Genomic DNA, 20,804 nt, shown 5'->3' with positions numbered 1-20,804 from the left:
ACTGGGCATCTGTAGGTTCTCCCTCCTCTGGCTGGCCACCTGTTTTCATGACATTTGTAGAAAGTCAGTATTTTCAGGGTCTTTGCCAGTAGATTCCTGAAAAATTGCCTGAAACTGAACAATTGGTTCAAAATTTAGTAAAGTAGGGCTAATAGGAGCATATGCATGGCTACACACATGGCTACACAGCTCCTTCACCACCAGGAGCTCCCAAGCAGTCAGGCAGCACTCCAAAGCTGGAGTATTTGTGGTTGTATCCAGTTGTATCCATTGGGTTTTGAGTCCCTGGTAATTTGAGAGGACTGAGCAAAAAAAATTTTTTTTCATTAAAATAGTTCATAATGGTTCAAAGCCACATCTTTTTGTTGGCCCGTTTCCTGAAAACCACATATAGGAAAATAAATCATCAGGCTGAGCTTCCAAGTGCCAAGCACCAGCCCAAAGTGCATTTTTTAACATCAGAGTTAAGAAACAAAAAGGGTGGTAGGAAAACAAAGCTGAAAGACATGCTGCTTAAGATCCCATTGGGCTTTCTAATACAAAACCCAAAACCAACCAACCAAACAAAAAACACCAAGGAAAACAATCTCAGCATTCTGTACTGACCATAGGCTTGCCTCACCAAGGAATAATCTACGAACATGTTTTTAATATGCAATTTCCCTGGGAGGAAACATTTGTGGTGAGGAAAGAAACTGAGCCATCTCTTCACATTAGAAGAGGCAGCTGGGAGGCAAAAATCCCCTGGAGATGTCTGCACACCAAACCATTACCCTGTCCCCAAGGAGATCTGAGACTGGTTCAGAAACCTGCAGTGGTATTAAGGATCACAGAGGGATGCAGCTTCTACAGAAGGATTACAACATCCTTCTAAGTGCCCTCACTCATCTTACAAAGTTCAGTGTGTCTTACACAACCTGAGCACCCCGTATGCACAAACTAAGGGCTGTACTGAGTTCAGTGAGGCAAGAAACTTCCAGCACACCCATTCAAAGCTGGAGATAGTAGTGGCTGCAGGGGACTTAGGACAAAGGGAGTGTGACATATTCCTCTATAAACTGTCTAGGGTTGCAATGTGTCAGCCTCCTCTGAAGCTTTTAAAAGAAGGGCTCCAAGGCAAACTTTCATTCTTGGCAGCTGTATTGTAGGTGCCTTCTATTTCAAATGAGAAGACATGCTTCAGCTTCCATTTTACCTTCAACTTTGTGTTCTACACAAACTGAGCATTTTGCTTTATTACTGAAAACTGGTAGCAAAACACAGCTGTATAAGAAAGTTAATGAACACTTCACATTAAAGGAATGCAGTCCTCAGAACAGTATTTTCCCTGCATCAAAAAGCTTCTATCACACATCCTGCATACTTCATCTCCTCTGAGGAAGATTGACAAGTACATGGATGTGAGTTTCTGTAAGTATTCCAGGAGATATAGTGAGAAAGGACTTTGTTAGTCTTTTCCTAAACCAACCTAAAATTTACCTAGCTGGGAAAATGGGTTATTTAACAGGATTATCCAAATCTGCAATTCCGGTTATTTTCTCTTTTTGGATATTTTAGCTAGTTTGAAATCCAAAAAATCTGTCTGGCTAGCTGGTGTGCAGGTCTATGGAGAAGGATTTAAAAATCCCAGTTACTTCTGGGTATTAGGAAAGAGTCTTTATTTGTACAGGGATGTATCCTTTCCCAAATTTGTTTTTACCTAAGCGTTCAGACATAAACCTTATTCACCCATGATTTCTTCTAACAAAACACTTGTTTCCAAAAGCTTGCATTTAACTTCATGCAACTATAGAAAAAAGATAGTGCTAATTACCACCTTCTGGGTATTTTCATTTGAAGAATGTCTAAAAAGATATGGATGGTCTCATAACCAAAAGTATCCCAAAGAAAATGTAAATTTTTTATCAGCAGTTAGCACCCTGAGATCAATTTTTTTCCAGTTTACAATACGATTCATTTTAAACCAAACATTCCCACTTTATGAGCTGCACTACAAATCCTTTGGCAGAGTTAAACAATTCAACCACCTTGCTCGGGGTGCAGTCTCAATTCCCAATGTTTTCAAGTTCAGATTCCCGTGTTTCCAGGCTATGTTTCTTTCTGGACAGTTTTACAGTCTTGCTACAGCACTGTTGTTTTATAGCTAACAATCTGGGCTAGCAGTTTTCATTGACTCATCCAAATACTATGGTGCAGCATAGATGGTGTTTGTGATCACTTAACCACCCAAGGTCAGCCAGTTACACCCCAATTTCCCAGTAAGCTTGCAAGGATTATCTGCTTGAAAAATTCATAAGTTCAAGCCCCAGTCTAATAAAGACAAAAGCACCCTTGGGTCAACTGTTTGTTTGCTTTTACATGCCAATGAACAAAGAAATGTGTGAAGATAGGAGGGAAAAAACAGATCAAGAACTTTTTAGTAAATGCTCTCCTGATTCCTCAACCATTGAGGGTGCCCCCTATATGGTAGTGGGAAATATTTCAGAACTTATTAAAAAAGAAAAGCTCTGCATAGTTGTGAACATTTTCAGAAAACCCACTATATTCTTAACAAAAAGCGTTAACAAATTTAATTAGGGTAACAGAAGCCAAATGACAATTATAATGAAACCCATAGGTGACCAGAAAACCCAAAAAACCACACACACACACACTCATGTTTCTATAGGATATCTTAGTAATGCTTATATTGTGATGATCACACCAGTCTGACCCCAATTGTGCAAGGTACCACCTGGACATATAATGAATTTCCATCTTCAACAGCAGTCAGAAAGGCAATAAATAGGTGATGGATGAGAGAACAGAGAAGTCAAGGTAGAAAGCAGTGGGATAGGATTGCTATTTAAAATAAAAAAAGATGTGCATAACAAGAACATTAAAAAAAGCTTTATCAGGTCAAAGCAAAGATCTGCCTTGCTCAGGACCCTGTCAAAAGAGCAGAGGAAACTCCTAATATAAGTCTCCCCCTACACTCACATTTCCCAGCACATGATTTGAAGAACCTCATTTTGTTTGCTTTCAGCTTGGCTCTTGCCCACTTCATCCCTCAGTTGTTTATTCCTTCTGTCAGGATAAACACTGAAGAAACAATCCCCCACTTTATGCCAGTTATGATTTCTGTTCTTCATAATAGAATAAACACCAAAGAATCAATATGTCATATCCCCTAACTTCTCAACCATATCAACACCCCTAACCTATCCTAACCTTTGTTTAGCAGCTCTGATGATACATTGTCATTTCCTGACAGATGTATAAATAGGTAGCTAAAGTACTTGGAAAAAAATTTTCTGTTCATGGATTAAAAAAACCTATTTTACCAACTATATTCTAGCAATACAAAGCAGTGTAGGGACCCTGCATAGAGGGAGAAGCCAAACTGCCTTGCCCATCATAGAATAATTTTGGTTGGAAAAGCCTTTTAAGATGATTCAGTCCAGCTCTTAACCCAGCACTGCCAAGTCCATAAGTCATCTCCCTAAGCACCACATGTACATGGTTTTTAAATACCTCCAAGTGTGTGTGTCCCTTCCCCCCCTTGCACTCCTTGTTAGCAAAGAAAAACATATGGATAAAAAGCTTTCTGAGCTGTTACCTTCTTTTTTTTCTGGCTGCTTGGGAACTCCATGCTCCCAGGAGAGGCTTCTCAGCACCAACCCCGTGCTCCTCTGAGTCCTGAGCTGTTCTTGCTTCACCTTGAGTGCATCAGTGGGGTGAAGAGCCCCCTGATGGGCCAATTACTATCTAGCCTTAAATCATCTACACATTATTTATCCTGGCAACACAGAAAAGAACAGAAGCAAGCTAAAGGATTTAAGAGGAAAAGCACTTTGTCTTTCTCCTCACAGTAATAGTGGAAAATCTGACTTGAGTGTTTCTTTTAAATCAAAATGATGACTCCTGCCATTTAAATAAAAAAAACAAATGGTAGAACAGTGTTGGTTTATAATGGTCCATGGAAGCCAATTTTTAAGAAATATTTTAACCTCCTCAGTTTAAAAAAAACCCCAAAACTTTATCTGCCAAGACCAAAGGCTTTCGTTCCTTCCTTAGGCAACAAGACTATCTATTTCTGCTCTCAGGGAAGTCACAAATAAAATTCTCATTATTGGAACAAATCAGACATGGATTGGGACAAAATCAGTGACACCCATGAAACTGCAACATCTCCTAAAACACCTGGGAAGAAATGAACAATGAACCTACTGATCAGTCAGGGAGAAACACAAGCATTTAATTACATAGAGGGCAAATAAACACCAAAGAAATACAAATAAACTTTTAGTGAGTATGCCAGCTTTGCAAAAGATCTCTCTCACACACACCCGTCTCTGGTGGAACAAACAGTAATAAATTTGGTAATATTTCTTTCCGGATGTGATTATTGTGCATAGTTATGAAAACCCCTTTTTAAAAAAAGCTAGCAGACCAGACCATATTTTTCTAGCTGATTCACAATGTAGAAATGGAGTTCAGAAATAAAACTTTGAAATGTAAGTTCATGAAGGAGAAATGTCATAATGTGACACGAGTATGTTCACATCAGTGTCATGTCTGTTCCTAAAATATCTAGATTTTAGCACACAGACATGTACAGAGTTTTGCTCACTTCCTGCAAGATTTTTCTGTCAGAGCCCTAAGGATGATTCAGTGTAAACAAGAATTCTCTGAGCTCATAGCATCCCTGTCTGAGTGAGAATCACTGTATCAAACCTCAAAATTGATGTAGAAGTTCTGTTTTATCAGTCTCCTTGAACAGTTGCATTAAGGGAAATACAACATCTACAGCATGTTCAGCACTAAGAGAGTCAATCACCAGCTTTCAAGAGGTGGTAACATTTGAGATACCAGAGTCCCCCTAGGAAAGGCACAGTAAAACAAGAAAACCTCTCTGGAGATCTCTACACAAATGCAAATTCTGACCATCCATTTCTTATTTCTTTAGATTCAGTTTGGTGACTACCTCAGCTTTTCCCTTCCCAGATACAAACAGATGACCCCAGTGAGTTTTAATTAATAAAATTCTAAATTCGTAGGCACATTTTTCTTAATTCCCATCCCTTCCATTTGAAAAAAATGGTTGGCTTAGAGTTGGTGTATTTGCAGCTAGAATCCAAGGAACGTGTCCTTGAAAATAACAAAGGAAAAAATGCTTACATTGTATGTTAAGAAAGAGACTGGAATCCTTTCTGTACCCAAAAGGTTGATACATGTGTTGCATTAGCTCTTTCTATTAGAGGTCTTACAAAACTATAGGAGATACAGGACAATGCTTCCTGCCTCTGAGGTCACTCAACCTTCATTTTCCTATCCTTGATAACAACCAGACTCCCAAAGCTCTATTCCAGGGCAGAAAAACATCTTACTCTCTTCTTTTAATATGCTAAGCAGATGGAGTAATCTCTTTCCCCTGTCTCTCACTACATAAATTAATTTGCAAGACACAGCTAAATCAGCTTTTACAAACAAAGCAGGAATAAAATAAAAAATTGGCAAAATGCTAGAGAAAGGCAATACTGAGATGCCAGCACAGCATTGCATCCCTTAGAAACAAAGCATCTACTTCCCTTCAGGCATGTGCTTAATCACACTGATGTGTGCTTAACACACATGAGCCATTTGATAAGCCTCAAATAATAGCACTTCAGGAGTGTAAGACAGCCTGATCAAGATCCCTGAGAAAACACTCCTTGCCTCCAAATCGTGTTGGAGAAAAGACACACCTCTCAGGAGGGAGTCCTCTGGCTTATCTTAAACTTCTATTTCAAAAGAGGCCCTTCTGCACACATGGCTCTTATTTGCTCCTTATTGTGGGAAGATGGCATCCCTGCTTTATTTTTTTTTTCCTTTTGATGCACTTTTTCCTATGTAAATTCTTCCTCAGCTGCTGATATAGATTTTCCTTACAGTTTTGCACACACAGTAATTGCTTTTATCTTATACTGGTAATGAAGCCAAATAGCACAGTCAGTGACTGCCTCGTTTTTGTCTGCAGGCTGCAGAAGACACAGGCTCCTGATGAAAAGTGTCTTTATCAAATCTATGTATATATCTACCTCTGATTGTTTAACACCTTATATTTTGTAAACTTAGGTAAACTATATATGGATGAGTTTCAGAACTTGTATATGCCAATCTATTAAAAAAAACTAATTCTGCTTCAGCAAGTACCAGCCAGGTTAAAGAAAGATAAAAACTCCATCAGAACGGCACCTTTTTATTTAAATATGCATTCAGTACAAGAGGATGCTAATAATTTTGATTAATTGAAACTTCTATCATAGTAGGCACAAGATAAACAGAAGTTGTTCATACAATTAGCAACATGGAACAAGTGTGTGTTAGCTTTTTCAAAAAAGACACCCACGTAGCCAATTGTATTATTTTGAATTGACTGACAAAGAGCAAAAGTATGTTTTTAACACTGAATTTTAATCAGAATGTGATTTTTGACAGATAAAATACTAGTAATTTTTAAGTGCTGTCCTGGTTTAAACCTCCACAAGTACTTAGAGAAGGCTTTTGCATACATAATTTGAAATATTTGTAAGAGCAGAGTATTTGTACACCAGGAATAAAACAAACTGTAAGCAATCAGTATGTGTAGTCACACAAAATCCTCATAGGAGACATCCTTTTAGCATTTATACAAAGGTGACAATCTATTTTCACTTATATTAATTACAGTGTTTAGGAATCTCTGCATTAAATGCTTACTCTAGTTTCATTCATTCCAGGTTTAACAACATAATGGAGGCAACACACCAAAACCCAAGACCAGCTGTTCCTCAATATATCCCTGGAATTACTCCCAAAACACTCATATTTTGTTTACTAGTATTTGCATCTGTAAATGTGTCCAAAAATGATGACTTGGAGCTCTTCAAATGTGTGTGGGATTGCATAAAAATTAAAAACTTGGCTTAAAATAATTGCTGTGGAGATTTAGTTCTTTGATTTATGATTAGTGAGCATTAAGTTTGGAGGACTCCCATTTGCTCTCTCTTCCACAATGATAAGGACTAACCCTTTTCTAGCAAAACCAAGACCTCTCTCATGGCTTAACAAGAAGCACATGTTGCTCAGGGAAGTGTTGATGGGGAGCTGACAGCCCCAGTAGCCACCCACAGCAAAGCTGCCCCAGAAGGCTGTGAGATGATGAAACCACGACCCAAAATGTACAACAGCATAAAGGAGATGAGATCTAGACTCAAACCTAGGAATAACCAGAGTGTTTCTCTGAAACCAAGCTGCTGTCTCTCAATTTAGCTATCAATGTGCTGAGCGTTGCTCCTTTTGGCAATGCTGCAACAGTAGAAATCAAATTTAACAAGACCTCTGAAGTGTTGTGTGTACAAGCAGTCCCGTTCAGGCAAGGGATGAAAAATTTTGCATATTTCTTTTGTCATGGATTTCTTTCAAAGCAACTAAATTAGTTAAATACTGACAAGAAATTTTTTCATCGCGTTATTATTCATGTTCTTCCAGTCACAGATATGCATGGCTGTTTGGCTTTGGGCTTTTTTCTTTTTGCTATTTCATACTGGTCTGATTTGAGAGGGTGAAAAACTAATCAGGAATCATTGCTGCCCTCTGAGAAAAAAACATGTGTATTATGAGGTCCTGTTGACCTCTCTGCTGTACATGTTGTCTGCATGCTTCATAGTTTTCACAAAGACACATGCTTGCTGATCTAGGATCTTGTCAGCACTAATATTTACAGAGTATTTGAAGATAATGAATGTATGTGACCCTTGAACCAAATGTTCTGTTCTAAAAAGTGAAAGAAAAACAAAAGATAAGCAATGTGTTACCATAAATGAATTTGAAAGAACTGGAAAACTATTTAGTGATCCAGCCAACATTTATGTGCCTGATTAACCTCCAGGAATCTGACAAGCTTCTATGTTTGCAGGACCAGAGACAGATAGACAAGTATAAACGTGACATACAGCATTGTGACAGGTGTTACAAGACACCTGCCTGCATCACAAACCACACAGCAGAAAGCAAAAGGGCAGGGCAGCTGCTCCACTGCAAGGCAAACTCTGAAGAAGTCGACGTGAGATGCTCACACAGTCACACAAGGTGGGCAGCTTATAGCCAGCAAGCTGCCCCAGGCCTGGTGAGGTAATTCTGGTGAGATAATTCATCTTGCTCATACCTGGGTCACAGTGGGCTTTATCCTGGGAAAATATATAGAGAGAATTATTTTGCTAACAGCAGCAGTCTGGCCCTGCTGCTGGCCTTCCTAGGGGCCGTGCTCTGCAGCCTTCCTAGGAGCTGGGCTCTCACTCACCTTGTAAGACCAGTCTCTGACAAGACACTCTAAGAGCTACAATGCTAGGCAAGCTATTAACAATATCTGGCTTGAAACCTCTACTAGAACCATTTCAATCTCTGCTCCCTTTCCTACTCCTGACTGGCCCTCACAACAGCAAGCCACCAGCATGCCGGGGGGACGATCCTGCCACCAGCAGCAATGCTGGATGGAGTGTCCCAGTGCACATGCTGAGCAGTTCTGGCATTCTGGCAAGCCCTGCATTTACAACAGCAGGTCCAGCCATATGACAGGAAAAGGTTTCCAGTATCTGGCTTTCTCCAGACAGTAGAAGAACTTCTAAGCAGCCATCACGGGATGAAAAATTGGAAACCTCTGATCTTACGAAGCTGGAAGCACCTGAGCGCTGTGGAGGAAGACAGAGTTTGGTGAGATGGTTCTTGCTGAGATAGACTGGAGTGTCTAAACCTTCTGCCCGGACAGAAATGCAGCAGCACATTTTCCTGGTATGCCAGCACTTTCTTGTGTACGTGTGTTCGTGACACAGCCCTGGCAGCCTGCCTGGAGGAGTCATTCCCCTTCAGGAAACAAATAGATTGTGATACCAGTGCCCATTCGGACACTGCCTAGAGTTCCCTTATGTCTTTCTGCCTCATCCCCTAGGTTTTCTGCTTTTCCTTAAAAAAACCCAAAATGTTATCTTCTTGCACTACCACCTCCTGCTCTGCCTTTGTCTTGGACATCACGGGCAGGCTCTACTCAAGGGGGAAGCAACCAGGAGAGCTGCTTGAGGCCTCTGTATCTGCAGATGCCCCAATTGTCCATCAGGACACCCTTTGTCTGCAGAGCAGAAAGAGCCACAACAGCAAGCAGGATGGCCAAAAGTATAATAAGTAGACGTGTATTTCTAATAGACCCCAAGATATGTTCTGCTACATATGTGTTAGGAATTTATTGTTTGGCCTTTTTAGCCCAAGCAGACATAGAAAGATGCCACATGAAGGTGAAGCAAAGGGAGTGATCAGAATTAGGATGACATGAACTTTTCAATTCTGTTGATCAGAAGGAAAAACAAGAGTGCAAGGCCTGGTTGGTTCAGGTGATCTCACAACTGAAAAATAGGCCAGAAGCCAGTTTTAGACACAGTGGCAACATTAAGAGTATCTGCTTCTGAGACTTGTATTAATGTTGTATTTGTAGTAAATGTAATTTATAGAAGAGCTCTGAGTCAGTGTTCTCTCTGACACTAAATTGACAGTCCTACCTGCAGATACAACCTGTATTTGTGACATGGTATTCTGACCTTTGGTAACCCTTACACCTAACAGGTTACTGTTAGCATTTCATTAACCAATTATATGCCAGGCATTAGATGTCTCTTATTTTAATCTACAGAACTGTACCACATGTGCACTTCTTTGACAAAGCACTTGTATTATTAAGATTATTAAGATTTTTCCTACACCTCAGATACCCCCAGACTTCATTGGACCATCACCTGAAACAGAGGAAGTATCTGGTAGGCTAGGTTAAAGAGCAACATATGTTATAAAAAGCACAGCTAAGAGGAGAAAAGAGCCTGTATCTCAGCATTTGCCCAAGCATGGCAAAAACTGTAGGCAAAAGGTACACAGAATTAGCTTAAATTACTTCAAGACGTTTTCCCATCATTGAGCCACCTATCCTCTGCTTGCTCCTGCTCCTTGCAAAGAAAATGGACATACTGTTAAATCACATGCCCTTCAGCAGGAAGGCTCAAAAAGAAGAGAGGAGGCCACGCACTGCAGGGCAGAAGCAGGCATGGGGCAAGTGGAGTGAATACGTGTAGCCAGTATTGTCATCAGGGACTCCAGCCTTTAAAACTATACTCTTACACTGGATCTAGATGAAGGCTGATGTGCTTGGATACATGAAGGAAATTAGTTGTCCTTAAATGACAAAATTAAGAAGGCAGTTACATCTTTCACCTTCAAAGAGATTTTAATCCTATTCATCCCACTAGCAAGTACATCTGTACATATGCATTCTGGCATATTACTAACGTGTTCAATGGAAATTTTAAAAGCCATGTGTTTTACATTAAAACAAAGAGCATAAGATCTTGGTTATGTGACAATTAATAATGCCAATGGAATTTTATTTCAGCATGGTATTATCTTGTGGGTCACATACAAAATCACAAGATACTCCTCTATGTGTCCAAGAGCTCTCCTGTACACTAGATGCCAGTAATTTATTCACATACTGTTCAAAAATTGTTTTGGGATGCTTCTGGTAGTGAGAGTAATGAGATTCTTTTTCTCACCTTTCACTTGTAAATAATTAATCTGGAGGGATTTATTGCTACTATCATTTAATTTATCTCCTGTATCTATGCAGGACAGCTGCACAACTTAGGGTAAGTTATTACACCTCTTAAAAGTCATTTGTAGTTCAAAGATTTCTTTGTCACTGAGCACAAAGATGACTAGGAGTATTAGACACTGTGTTAGATGCATAAATAGACTCAGCTGACTTAGCAAACATGTGACTAGCACACTACTGCTCAGAAATGTCTTGCAAAGTATAAGGTATGAAGCCAAAAAGGAAGTATAATGCAATATGTTCTTTAAAGTTATAATGGAACATATGAGAAAGAAAACACATTGCAGTATGGCTTACTCTGTGACTAGTCTAACCAGAAAAATAATTATATAGTCAGCTCCCCATTAATACTGGGTGGATTATCAAATTTGGAAATAAATTATGCTAAGGATGCACAACAGCTGCCTTGTTTCCAAACAGGGCAATTAAAGCTGTCAGGGCTTATTAACTCATGCACAGCACCATCCAGGTTCAGCACTGCTGCTTCCAGCCCCAAGCTGGCAATGGGCATTCCAGTGCAAAAAGCACTGGCAAACCTGGAAGCATAGCACCCATACCCTCCAGCCCCATAGGAGGCACAGTCTCCAGCTGTCATCCCATACTGTAGTCCCTCCTGTCAAATGGGCAAAGGCAGAATGGGGAGGACCATACTTGACTGTCTGGTTACCAAGTGACATTCCTGACCAGCCTCAAAGAGGATCAAGATTGTCACATGTAAAAGCCCCAAATTCAAGTTTGAAGATTAACTATTTTCTACAAAAGTGCAGTAGCACCAAAAGATTTTACATCATTTTATTTATGGAGAAGACAAACTTTGAGCTTTCAGAACAATCCAAAATTTTCTTCTTTCCTTAAAAATTGTTTTTTCTCTTAACTATGAGGTTTTTGGGGTACATTCAGGCTTTTGCTGGAAGAAGTATCATCTTTTCTAAGAAACAATGCAATTAGTTCATGTAAGGAATTATTTCATATTCAATGATCAATTATTTTTTTATTTTGACACTATTAATTCTTATTAGTTTGATATGCTGTATCAATTTCATTTTGGCAATTCCAGGGCTTTTACCTTAAGTATTCACTTTAAGAGGCATTTATCTTAACATAATGAATTCATCTGTAGTTTACAGAATATGCACATAAAAATTAATTGAACTGCTCACTGGAAGTGTTCTCCAGATCATTTCAAACTTCTGTGACACGTTTTCCGAACACTGAGGTGACAGATTCTAGGTACTGTGTGCACTGTTTCCCTGTTTTCTTTCCACATGCACAAGGTTTCTGTTAAATTTAACTTTGAAAGATAGCTATGAGAGTGCTTTTTACTAACAAGCCTTTTTGTAGCAACAGAGTATTGCATTCAATTCCCATATTTAGAAGATGGGAGCTGAAGTGTTGTTAGTCCACTGCTGGCGCTGCCCAGTGCAGTCAGCAACTCCTGGATCACACAGCAACATAAATGCTGCTTCTCTTCCAAATGGGGCTAAAATGCTGTGCAATGCAAACCTACTGAGACAACTCTGAGGGGGATACCTTGGGTACCAGGCACAGCACAGGTACAGAGTGCAGAGTGCCCTAGCAGCATCCCACTTTGGAGCCAGACTGCCCGGCAGCACCGGTGCCACACCTGGAAACCCATGAAACCCGAGATGGCATCTTCAGTTGTCAAAGGCCCCTACCCAAAATTCTGCCTGTACACAAAAGTACCTCATTTTTTTATAATATCACTACTATTTTGTAAATAAAGTGGTGAAATGTTTGAGACAGTATTATGGGTAATTTTGATTATTTTAATAAACATTGAGGTTCTGCATGGAGAAGGCCCCGCACAGGTCTTGAGGTACCTGAAGGAGATACAGGTAATCCAGGGAGGGATGTGTTAGTTACAAGGGGAAACAGAAAAAGAAAATAGATTTAGATTAGGTATTAGGGAGAAATTCTTTACTGTGAGTGTGGTGACACTCAACTAGATTGCCCAGGGAACTTGTGGCTGCCCCCTCCCTGGAAGAGTCCAAGGTCAGGCTGGATGAGGCTTTGAGCAACTGGGTTTAGTGGGAAGTGTCCCTGCCCATGAAGGGGGATGGAACAAGATGATCTTTGAGGTTCCTCCCAGCCCAAACTATTCTATGATTATTTGGAGTTATCAAGACTGAAGAGTAAGTCTTGAGACCTAATAAAAGTAAGTCACCAAGAAATTAATTTCAATTATGAGTAATCCAAGGAAAAGGTGATTTCAATTATTCATAGGCAATATTTACTTTTTAAAGTCAAAACCACCTGGGCTGTATTGAGGTAGTTTAATAAAAATATTTTGATCACTATAAACAATCCGCCAAGTTTAAAGCTGTGTGAGGAATTATGCAAAGAATGACAGATAGTAGAAGCATCACCCTTCAGTAATTGCTGAAGTGCTTTTTGTTTTATTTAAATAAAACTAGTAGAACCTGTTCTGGAAATAGCTACCCTCAATTTTGGAATGACAAACAGGCTTTCACGTTTGAACCTTAGACTAAACAGAGCCATAAAGAGGAACAAGATAAGACCTTAGAGATTGTAGCTCCTGGGAGAGAAGACAATGTGAAATAAAAACACAAACCACACTGGTGTTTTCTTGGTGAAGAAAATACTTCAACCCAATGGGTAAGAGCTGTTGCTGAACTATTTCATAACTGGAGGGTGAAAGAAAAATGCAGAGTTGTAACAGAAGTATTTGGGAAATACTCAAAAATGCTCTGAAGCTACTTGTACAGATAGAGACAAGCTGTTAAAGAAGGGTTTTCTCTTCCTCGGTCAATTTCAAATGTTTTGAAAATCTGAAGAAAGAAAAATAAGACTTTAACATAGACTGACAGCATTGGCTCAGAAGCGGTCACAGATTCTTAACTCTAATGCCTCACTAGTGCCCTACTTCATATTTTGTAGGCAAAAAAAAATTCTCTGACCTCTTTCCACCATTCCAAAATTCTCTGAAACAACATTATTATAAAGCTGTATCTATTTTTGTTGTCTCATTATGGACATATATAGTGTCATATTTGGTATTTTTGGGATTAGGTAGTGATTTTTATTATGGCTCCGTGTTTTCATTCAGGCAGGAAAAGTGGACTGAACGTGAGAACTCTGTTTTTACTCCAGGGCCTGGAACAGTAAGTCCAGCTTCAGGACTGGTGAAGCAGTCAGACCAAGGCAGGCTTGGCACATTGGGTTAAAGGTCCTATGACGAGCTTCAGAAGTAATACCAATCAATGTCAGACCCACAGAAACATCTTTGCCAAAATTACGGGGTTCAATGATCATTTCTCATACATAATTAAAGCAAACATCCAGCCGATCCACAAACTCTCCTAAGGCCACCTGCTTGTGTACAGCCTTTTAATCAGGAAAAAAATTAAATAACCCTGTATTAGAAATCACCTTTCTTGCCGTATAAAATGTTCACTTTTGTTTATGAATGACAGAAGTGGAAAAATCCACTGGGCTTTAGATGCAAGCAGAAGGCATTTACCAAATGGTAAAGTGGGCCAATGTGAACGTTTGGAGTTCTTCTACAACCCATGCTTGTATTTAAAAGAAAAATAATTTTTCTTCTTCTAAAAGTGGGCAGCATCACAAGCTATCTAAAGACTGTAAAGTTTCTTCTAAGAGGATAAGATCTTACTATTTTACTGTCAATATTTTTGTTTGCATACTCTGCTTAGTAGCAGGATTCTTTAAACTCTTCAGAGGGGTTTTTTTGTTTTTTTTTCTTAAACTGGACTCTGGTTTTGATTATCTTGACTTTTGTATCAAGCCACACGGGAACAGCAAAATCTACAGCTGATAAGCACAGAGCAACTGATGTGCTGATCAGTAACTCCAGACCTTCAGAGAAACTGAGGAATCCAAAACCAGTGGCCACCCTTCAAAAACGTGAGCATAATGAAATACAGATAAAGAAAGGCTCTGCTTACTTCGAAAACAGCAGTTTTGTTCAACTAAGCATCTGAATTAGCGTAAAAACACTGAAGTCGCCCAACACAACTACGACAGCAAGGTTACAATAATAAAAACATGGCTTTATTTATGAAGCAGCAAGAAATTAAAACGCATATCCTGTAACTCAAGTTTAGGCATAAGGCAGAGTGGTGACTGACCTGCCAGGAGCACTCTGGTCCCATAGTTTCACTTGCCCATAGAGAAGAATGAATGGCACAGATAAGGGCTGCTCATAAGCACTCCCATCTCAGCCAGCAGTGGCACTGGTTCCAGAAAGTGGCCAAGGCTCTGGGGGGCTTCCCTGAGCCACTCAGGACCCCAGTAGCCTGGCTGACCATGCTGGCAGAGCCCTCCCCTGCGGTGCCCCCGAGAAGAGCCAGGATGCCTCAAAGGGCGAAGCAAAGGGCTCACCCCCAACTGAGAATCCTTCAGCCCCACATGCCTAGCCTGGAGGATGCGATTTTCCACTCCTTCCCATCACACCTTTGCAGCCTGGGAGAACTCAGCTGGAGAGATGACACTGCCCCCGCTGCATCTCCCTTGCTACCACCCTACGGTCCAGAGGACAGAACAAAGAGCAGAGCTGCGGGAGGCCGGTCCAGCCCCTTCTGCCCGCAACTGGGGAGGAGGGGAAGGGACACCCTTCCTCTAAAGCCTCCATCCCCACCGGCGAGGCCCCCCGCAGCACCGACCATCCCGGCGGAGCTAATGGCGGCAGGAACCCGCCCTCCGCCTGCCGCTCTCCCTCCCCGTGACTCGCTTCCTCCTCCGGCGGGCGGGAACTGGGAGGAGAGAGCGGCCCCGGACTGCCGCCCTCACCCCCCCGAGAGGAGGCAGCAGCCCGCCGCGTAGCCTCGCTGCCCGCCGAGAGCTGCTGACACATCCGGAGGGAGAGGGGGAGGGAGGAAGGGAGGGAGAAAGGAGAGAAGGGAGGGACACCACCGAGCCCCGCCGCCGGGGCGTGCCAGCAGCGGGCGTCCGACGCCGCCGCCGCGTATCCAGGTCCCTGCGCCCATCCCCGCCGCAGCGCCAAGATGCCCGCCGTGGATAAACTTCTCCTGGAAGAGGCTTTGCAGGACAGTCCGCAGGTAGCGGCCCCGCTGCTAGAGGCGAAGCAGGGGCGGGGGGAGCAACCGCGCCGCGGCTGCTGCTGCCGTGGGAGAACCCGGCCGCACGCCCCGCCGGTGTGACGCACCGGAGCTGGCGGTACCGGCGGGCAGCCCGCTGGGGCCGGCCGGGGCCGTGAGGGTTTGACACCTCCGGAGGGCCGAGGAGCAGCCGTCCCGCCGCGGGAAGAGGACAGGGCAGGGCAGGGCGGCCGGGCAGCGGGGCGGCTCTTGACGGGCGGAGAAGTGGGTCAGAGTGACTTCGCCTGTCCGAACGGTCGGGGAGCGGGGGTGCCGTGAAGCAAGTAAATGGCACCGGTGTGGCATCGGGGGAAGGTTTTGTCTTCCTACAGGCAGGGAAAAGCAGTCTGTGTCTGCTTCCTAAGGGCCTCCGGAGATCTTGCTGCATCCCAGTGCAGAGGGGCAGGGGGCCCTTTCTCCTCACATCCCTCAGAGAAGCCTCTTCCATTGGCTTTTCCCACCCACTGTCCCATCTGGGTGCGTGCTAAGATGACACTGAGGTGAGGTGTGTTGGGTAAGGGTAGGTGGGGCACGGCGTGGTTTCCTCCGAGGTCCCTGAGTGAAAGGGACACATCTGCTCTGTGAGTCACCTGGCCCTGGTGACAAGGAAGGTCACCACCACCGTACCTGCTTTCTCCCCTCTGAAAGGTGCTAATTGAGATGCTGTAAGGATAGGTGAGGTGAGGTGCATCCCACCAAGTGTGAGCTCCTAATGAAGGAGTCTGGGAAATGCAAACAGGTGGTTGCCACCCATTCCTTCCCAACCACTGCAGGCAGAGGAGAACATCTCTCCCCTCATCACTGTGCTGCACCATGCCCCAGTGCTGGGACCCACCTTGGGATACAGCTGCAGAAGTGACCCCTGAGAACTGTGGAAACCTCACAGGAAAGAACATGCTATGTTGTGATGTTTTCCAGGGAGGAGAGAGGTGTGAGGCCTTGAGAGCTTGGGGAAGAAGGAGGAAAGTTTGAGTAGAAGAGAGAAGTACTGGGAGGAGGAAAGAGTGGAATTTCACAGGATGGTGGAGAGGGTGCACTTAAGAGCAAAGCATGGTGCAAAGAGATGCAAAAGTAATGGTGAAGCAGGGAAAGAAAAAGGGAGAGCAGGGTGAATGAGTATGGATCCTGTTCCCAAGTAGCCCTGTGTTGTCATCCTAACTCATTTGGTGATGGATCAGGAGGACAAATGAATAGGGATACTGTGAAGCAGATTTACAGGGTCTTTTGTGAGACATTTTGAAGGAAAGGTTGGACGTGCACCTGTCAGGACTTATTGAGTCTTGGGGCTCATCTTGTTTACCTCTTATCCTGTTATTCAGTAATTCTGTGAAATCCCATCCTAGTAAGAATGATTTTCATAGTCTGTTTGGTATGGCATATGTGGAATATCCATCCTTGGAGATTTTTCGAAACCCAACTGGAAAAAGTGTTGAGTAACCTGATGTAATATTAGAGTCAGCCCTGCTTTGAGCAGGGCTTTTGACAAGGTGACCCACAGAGTTCCTAACCAGACTGGATTGTTCTATATTCCACAGTTAACCAAAATATTCTAGATTTATTATGAGCAGTTATAAACATTTTAGTATTAACCTCCCCAGTGCATTCTGGAGCTGAAGAACTTGACACGCAAGATAAGTGAACTAATTTACCTCTTCAGTCAACACCTCCTTCAGTGATTAAAAATGTAACACTGACTGAAAGCAGCTGAACAATGCACTGAATTACATTTGGAGGTCTTCATCTTTCTTCTGACCTGAAGAAGGGTTGTTAACACCTCCTTCTCAATTTCTGGAAATACCAGGCTGCACATAAACCTGAGTGTTTGCAGGATATTTTGGCTTGATTTGGTCGTTACTTTTTGTTCAACGCCTATAACTTTGGGAGGGAGTGGGATAATTTATTTTTTATAATGGCCCAGCGTTGCTAAAATGTATTTTTTTTTTAATGTGAGAAAACGGGTTTTTTTTCTAGTATTTTATATTTTTATTACTTTTTTCTTGGGGAGAACTTCACAGCACAACAGGACACCCCTGTGAGCTGTGTGCTGCAAAATCAAAGCAAAAAGGCAGTCTCTGTCCCACATAGCTTACAGAATGGCAGCTTATGGGATCATTTAAGTCTTTGTAAAGTGACCTGATTATCCTCTGCTCTGTGCAGTTATTTGCAGCAATGCAGAGAGATAGTAAAATGAGGACATAACTTCACTTTTTATAAACTGTATGAAGTATGCAAATTGCATGCAAGACAGAAGAGAACTAGGCCAAAGTTATTTCTTCATCACTTTTCTGAAACCTGATTTCTCTCTCCAAAACAGTATTGTACTGTTGTCTTTATTTGTCTCCAAGCACTGGGTGAAAAAAGCTGTAAGTGTCTTAATTTTGAAGCGTTTGGCCACCAAATAAAAGAGAAATTTATGCAAGCAGTCAAGGGCTGTATTTGAATGAACGAAGAAATTTTTTCGTATATTTCCAGCAGCTGAGAGAACGGTGCTATTAATGAGGCCTCCTAAATGCTAGCAATATTGGGATTACTGGTTTATTTCAGCAGCATTAGCTTCTATGCCAGAATTTGTATTTTGTTGCAGTAAGTTTAAAATGGTGTTCTTAAATATAAACTTTTCCAAGAATAACTTCCAAACTGCTTAAATCATTTATTGGTTTTATTATTTTTGAACAATGTGCTTAATAACTGAGTCCAAGACTTTCATAAATTATTTTCATGAAATTATTTCATAAATTATTTCTTATATGTCAACTCATATATAGACATCTGAAAAATTGAACCTGCAAACATTCATTAAGATGTAGGAATCTGGCTGAAATTCCTCTGTTTGGAAACCTTTTCCAGGGTGCAGAAACATGTGATTTGTAGCCTGCTTCTGGCAATTTAATTTTAATTCTTAGGTCTTGGCTTGAGATTTGTCTTGGTAAACATTGTGTCAAGTTTTATCGTTTTTACTTTCCCTAGATTTATTTCTTAACCATCTTCATACCCTGTGCATTTTATGTGCTGCCGTAATACAAAACAAAGATGATGAGTACTGTATAGGTAGAACATAGTTTGTTGGCCTTAGTTTTGCTTGTTTTAATGCCTCACTGAAAAGAAAACATTTAAAACCAGGTATTTTTTAAAAACAGTATGTTTTCAATTACTGAAATAATGGTGAAGTGGGGAAAACTCACATGCCATTGTCCTTGCAGGGAAGTTCTGCACAAAGGTCCTTTATAAGTTTGGGTTCTTGGTATCCATTTCAATGACTTAGCCTTCCCTCTGTTCTTTGGGTTTTATGTTTTCTTTATTTGAAAACAGTGCTTTGTACTGGGTATCTCCTTACATGCTAAGGTCTCAGACTAGTTTCCCAGATGTATTGACTGCCAAGGTCCCCGAGGTAGACAGCTTAGCAGCTTAGCACATAACCTGACTGAAATGCAGAGGGCTTTAGAGTTACTCCAAGTGTATCTCTACACACTACTACTCCATGCAATGTGTAGAACAGAACCCAAGGACTGACTTTTGAGGTCATGTACCTTAACTGGTGAGCAAAACAAACTTCTGGCTTAGGTACTTCTTGGCAGAGATGAAATGGTAGTTCATCTTTAGTCCGGGATTCTTGAAGGATGCTGATTTTGAGGTTTTTAGGACAAAACAAAGTGGGTAGAGTTTTATGGAGAAGAATAAATGTCCTGGGGAAGTATGTGTGCTTCCTGTTAAACTTGTGCAGCAACTTAAGTCTTTCTAGAGACTCTGAAATAAGTTTCCTGGACTTGAAGCTGGATACTTTAGGTACATGAAAGGTTCCTGTACTAGGAGAACAAATAAAGCACTTGCTCTGTTACAGGACTGGTGTGGTTATTAGAGTACTGGAGTTTATGTGTGCCCCTCGTGTAAGCACATTAATCTGATTAATGTTATATAAATTAGCTAATTATCTGTACGGGTGGAAAGGTTGCCAGTTAGCATCAAATAGATTTGATATACCAAAGTTACAACTAAGGATGGATCATAGCTTTGTTAAAGGGTCAGCATTCCCTCTTTCATTATTGTCTTCATCTAGCAAACTCTGGAGCTCAGCTTTATTCTAAGGTATCTTTGTTTCTCATCTCAGGAGCTTTGTCAGCAATCTATTTCTTTGTTCCTGATGATTCCACCAAAACAAACCAAGGGAATTCAAGATAACACAATATATTATGCTCCCTCCCCCTCCCCCATCCTACCCTACACCCCCCTGTTTGCTGACAAGGATGAGCTAGCAGAATGGAGAAAGTATGGGGTATCTCTGTATCTCTAAGTGGGTGTATACTTCTGTGCCTGTTGTTGTGGATGAACACTCAGTTGTTTGGTCCAATTACGTCAGCTAGCTTTGGCAGTGGCCCTTTAAGAGTTGCTCAAGACAGCTGAGAGTGAATAATACTCTGTAAATTATCTCATGGAAAGGGGTGCTTTTAATGCAGTCTGACATTAGAGAAGTAAAGTGAGCAAGCAGTGGTGTTGACCCAAGAGTCCTTAACGTGGTTTGGATTACTGTAGTCAGCAGGCAGATATTCAGGATTTTTTACATTCCTGATTATGTTAGAAGGACTGTCTACTAGTTAGAAAGAGAGACTGGGAGTTGAGATTTGGCCGTAGCATTTTATCACTTGGCTTCCTTATGCCTCTGTTGACCTATCCATAATAGAAGGACTAATTTCTACATGTTTTGAGATTCTAAATAAACAGAATCGTGCAAAGTTAAAAGCTTTTATTTCTGATTAATTTGTGGCTTTTGCTGCCATTTATTTACAGTCACGATTCTTTTTGATATTTTCACTTGGGATTAAACCTTTTGGCTTCTTTTAATTTATTGCAGACTCGGTCTTTGCTCAGTGTATTTGAAGAAGATGCAGGAACCCTTACCGAATATACAAACCAGTTGCTTCAGGCAATGCAACGAGTCTATGGTGCTCAGGTAATTTTCTAGTTGTGTTTCTTTTGTTCCATGTGCAGTAGGACATAAATTGCTACTATGATGCTGTGATTTACATTAAAGTTGCTAAGTACCTGCACTTCTTAAGTGGTTT

At 41.5% G+C, this 20,804-nt stretch overlaps 1 protein-coding gene across 1 annotated transcript in view; it reads left to right on the top strand.

Moving 5' to 3' along the window:
* The first annotated feature begins 15,413 nt into the window (after positions 1-15,413).
* Positions 15,414-20,804, top strand: part of APPL2 (adaptor protein, phosphotyrosine interacting with PH domain and leucine zipper 2) — a 38,583-nt gene continuing 33,192 nt past the window's right edge. The window contains exons 1-2 of the mRNA XM_071728781.1: positions 15,414-15,708; positions 20,594-20,692. Of these exons, the coding sequence (XP_071584882.1) occupies positions 15,655-15,708; positions 20,594-20,692 (153 nt within the window). The 5' untranslated portion in view covers positions 15,414-15,654. The remainder of the gene's footprint in view (positions 15,709-20,593; positions 20,693-20,804) is intronic.

The sequence above is a fragment of the Heliangelus exortis genome, chromosome 1 (assembly GCF_036169615.1).
Source record: "Heliangelus exortis chromosome 1, bHelExo1.hap1, whole genome shotgun sequence".
NCBI classification, from domain to species: domain Eukaryota; kingdom Metazoa; phylum Chordata; class Aves; order Apodiformes; family Trochilidae; genus Heliangelus; species Heliangelus exortis.
Note: the sequence above shows the minus strand (reverse complement) of the source record. Positions and strands in the feature narration are given on the sequence as shown.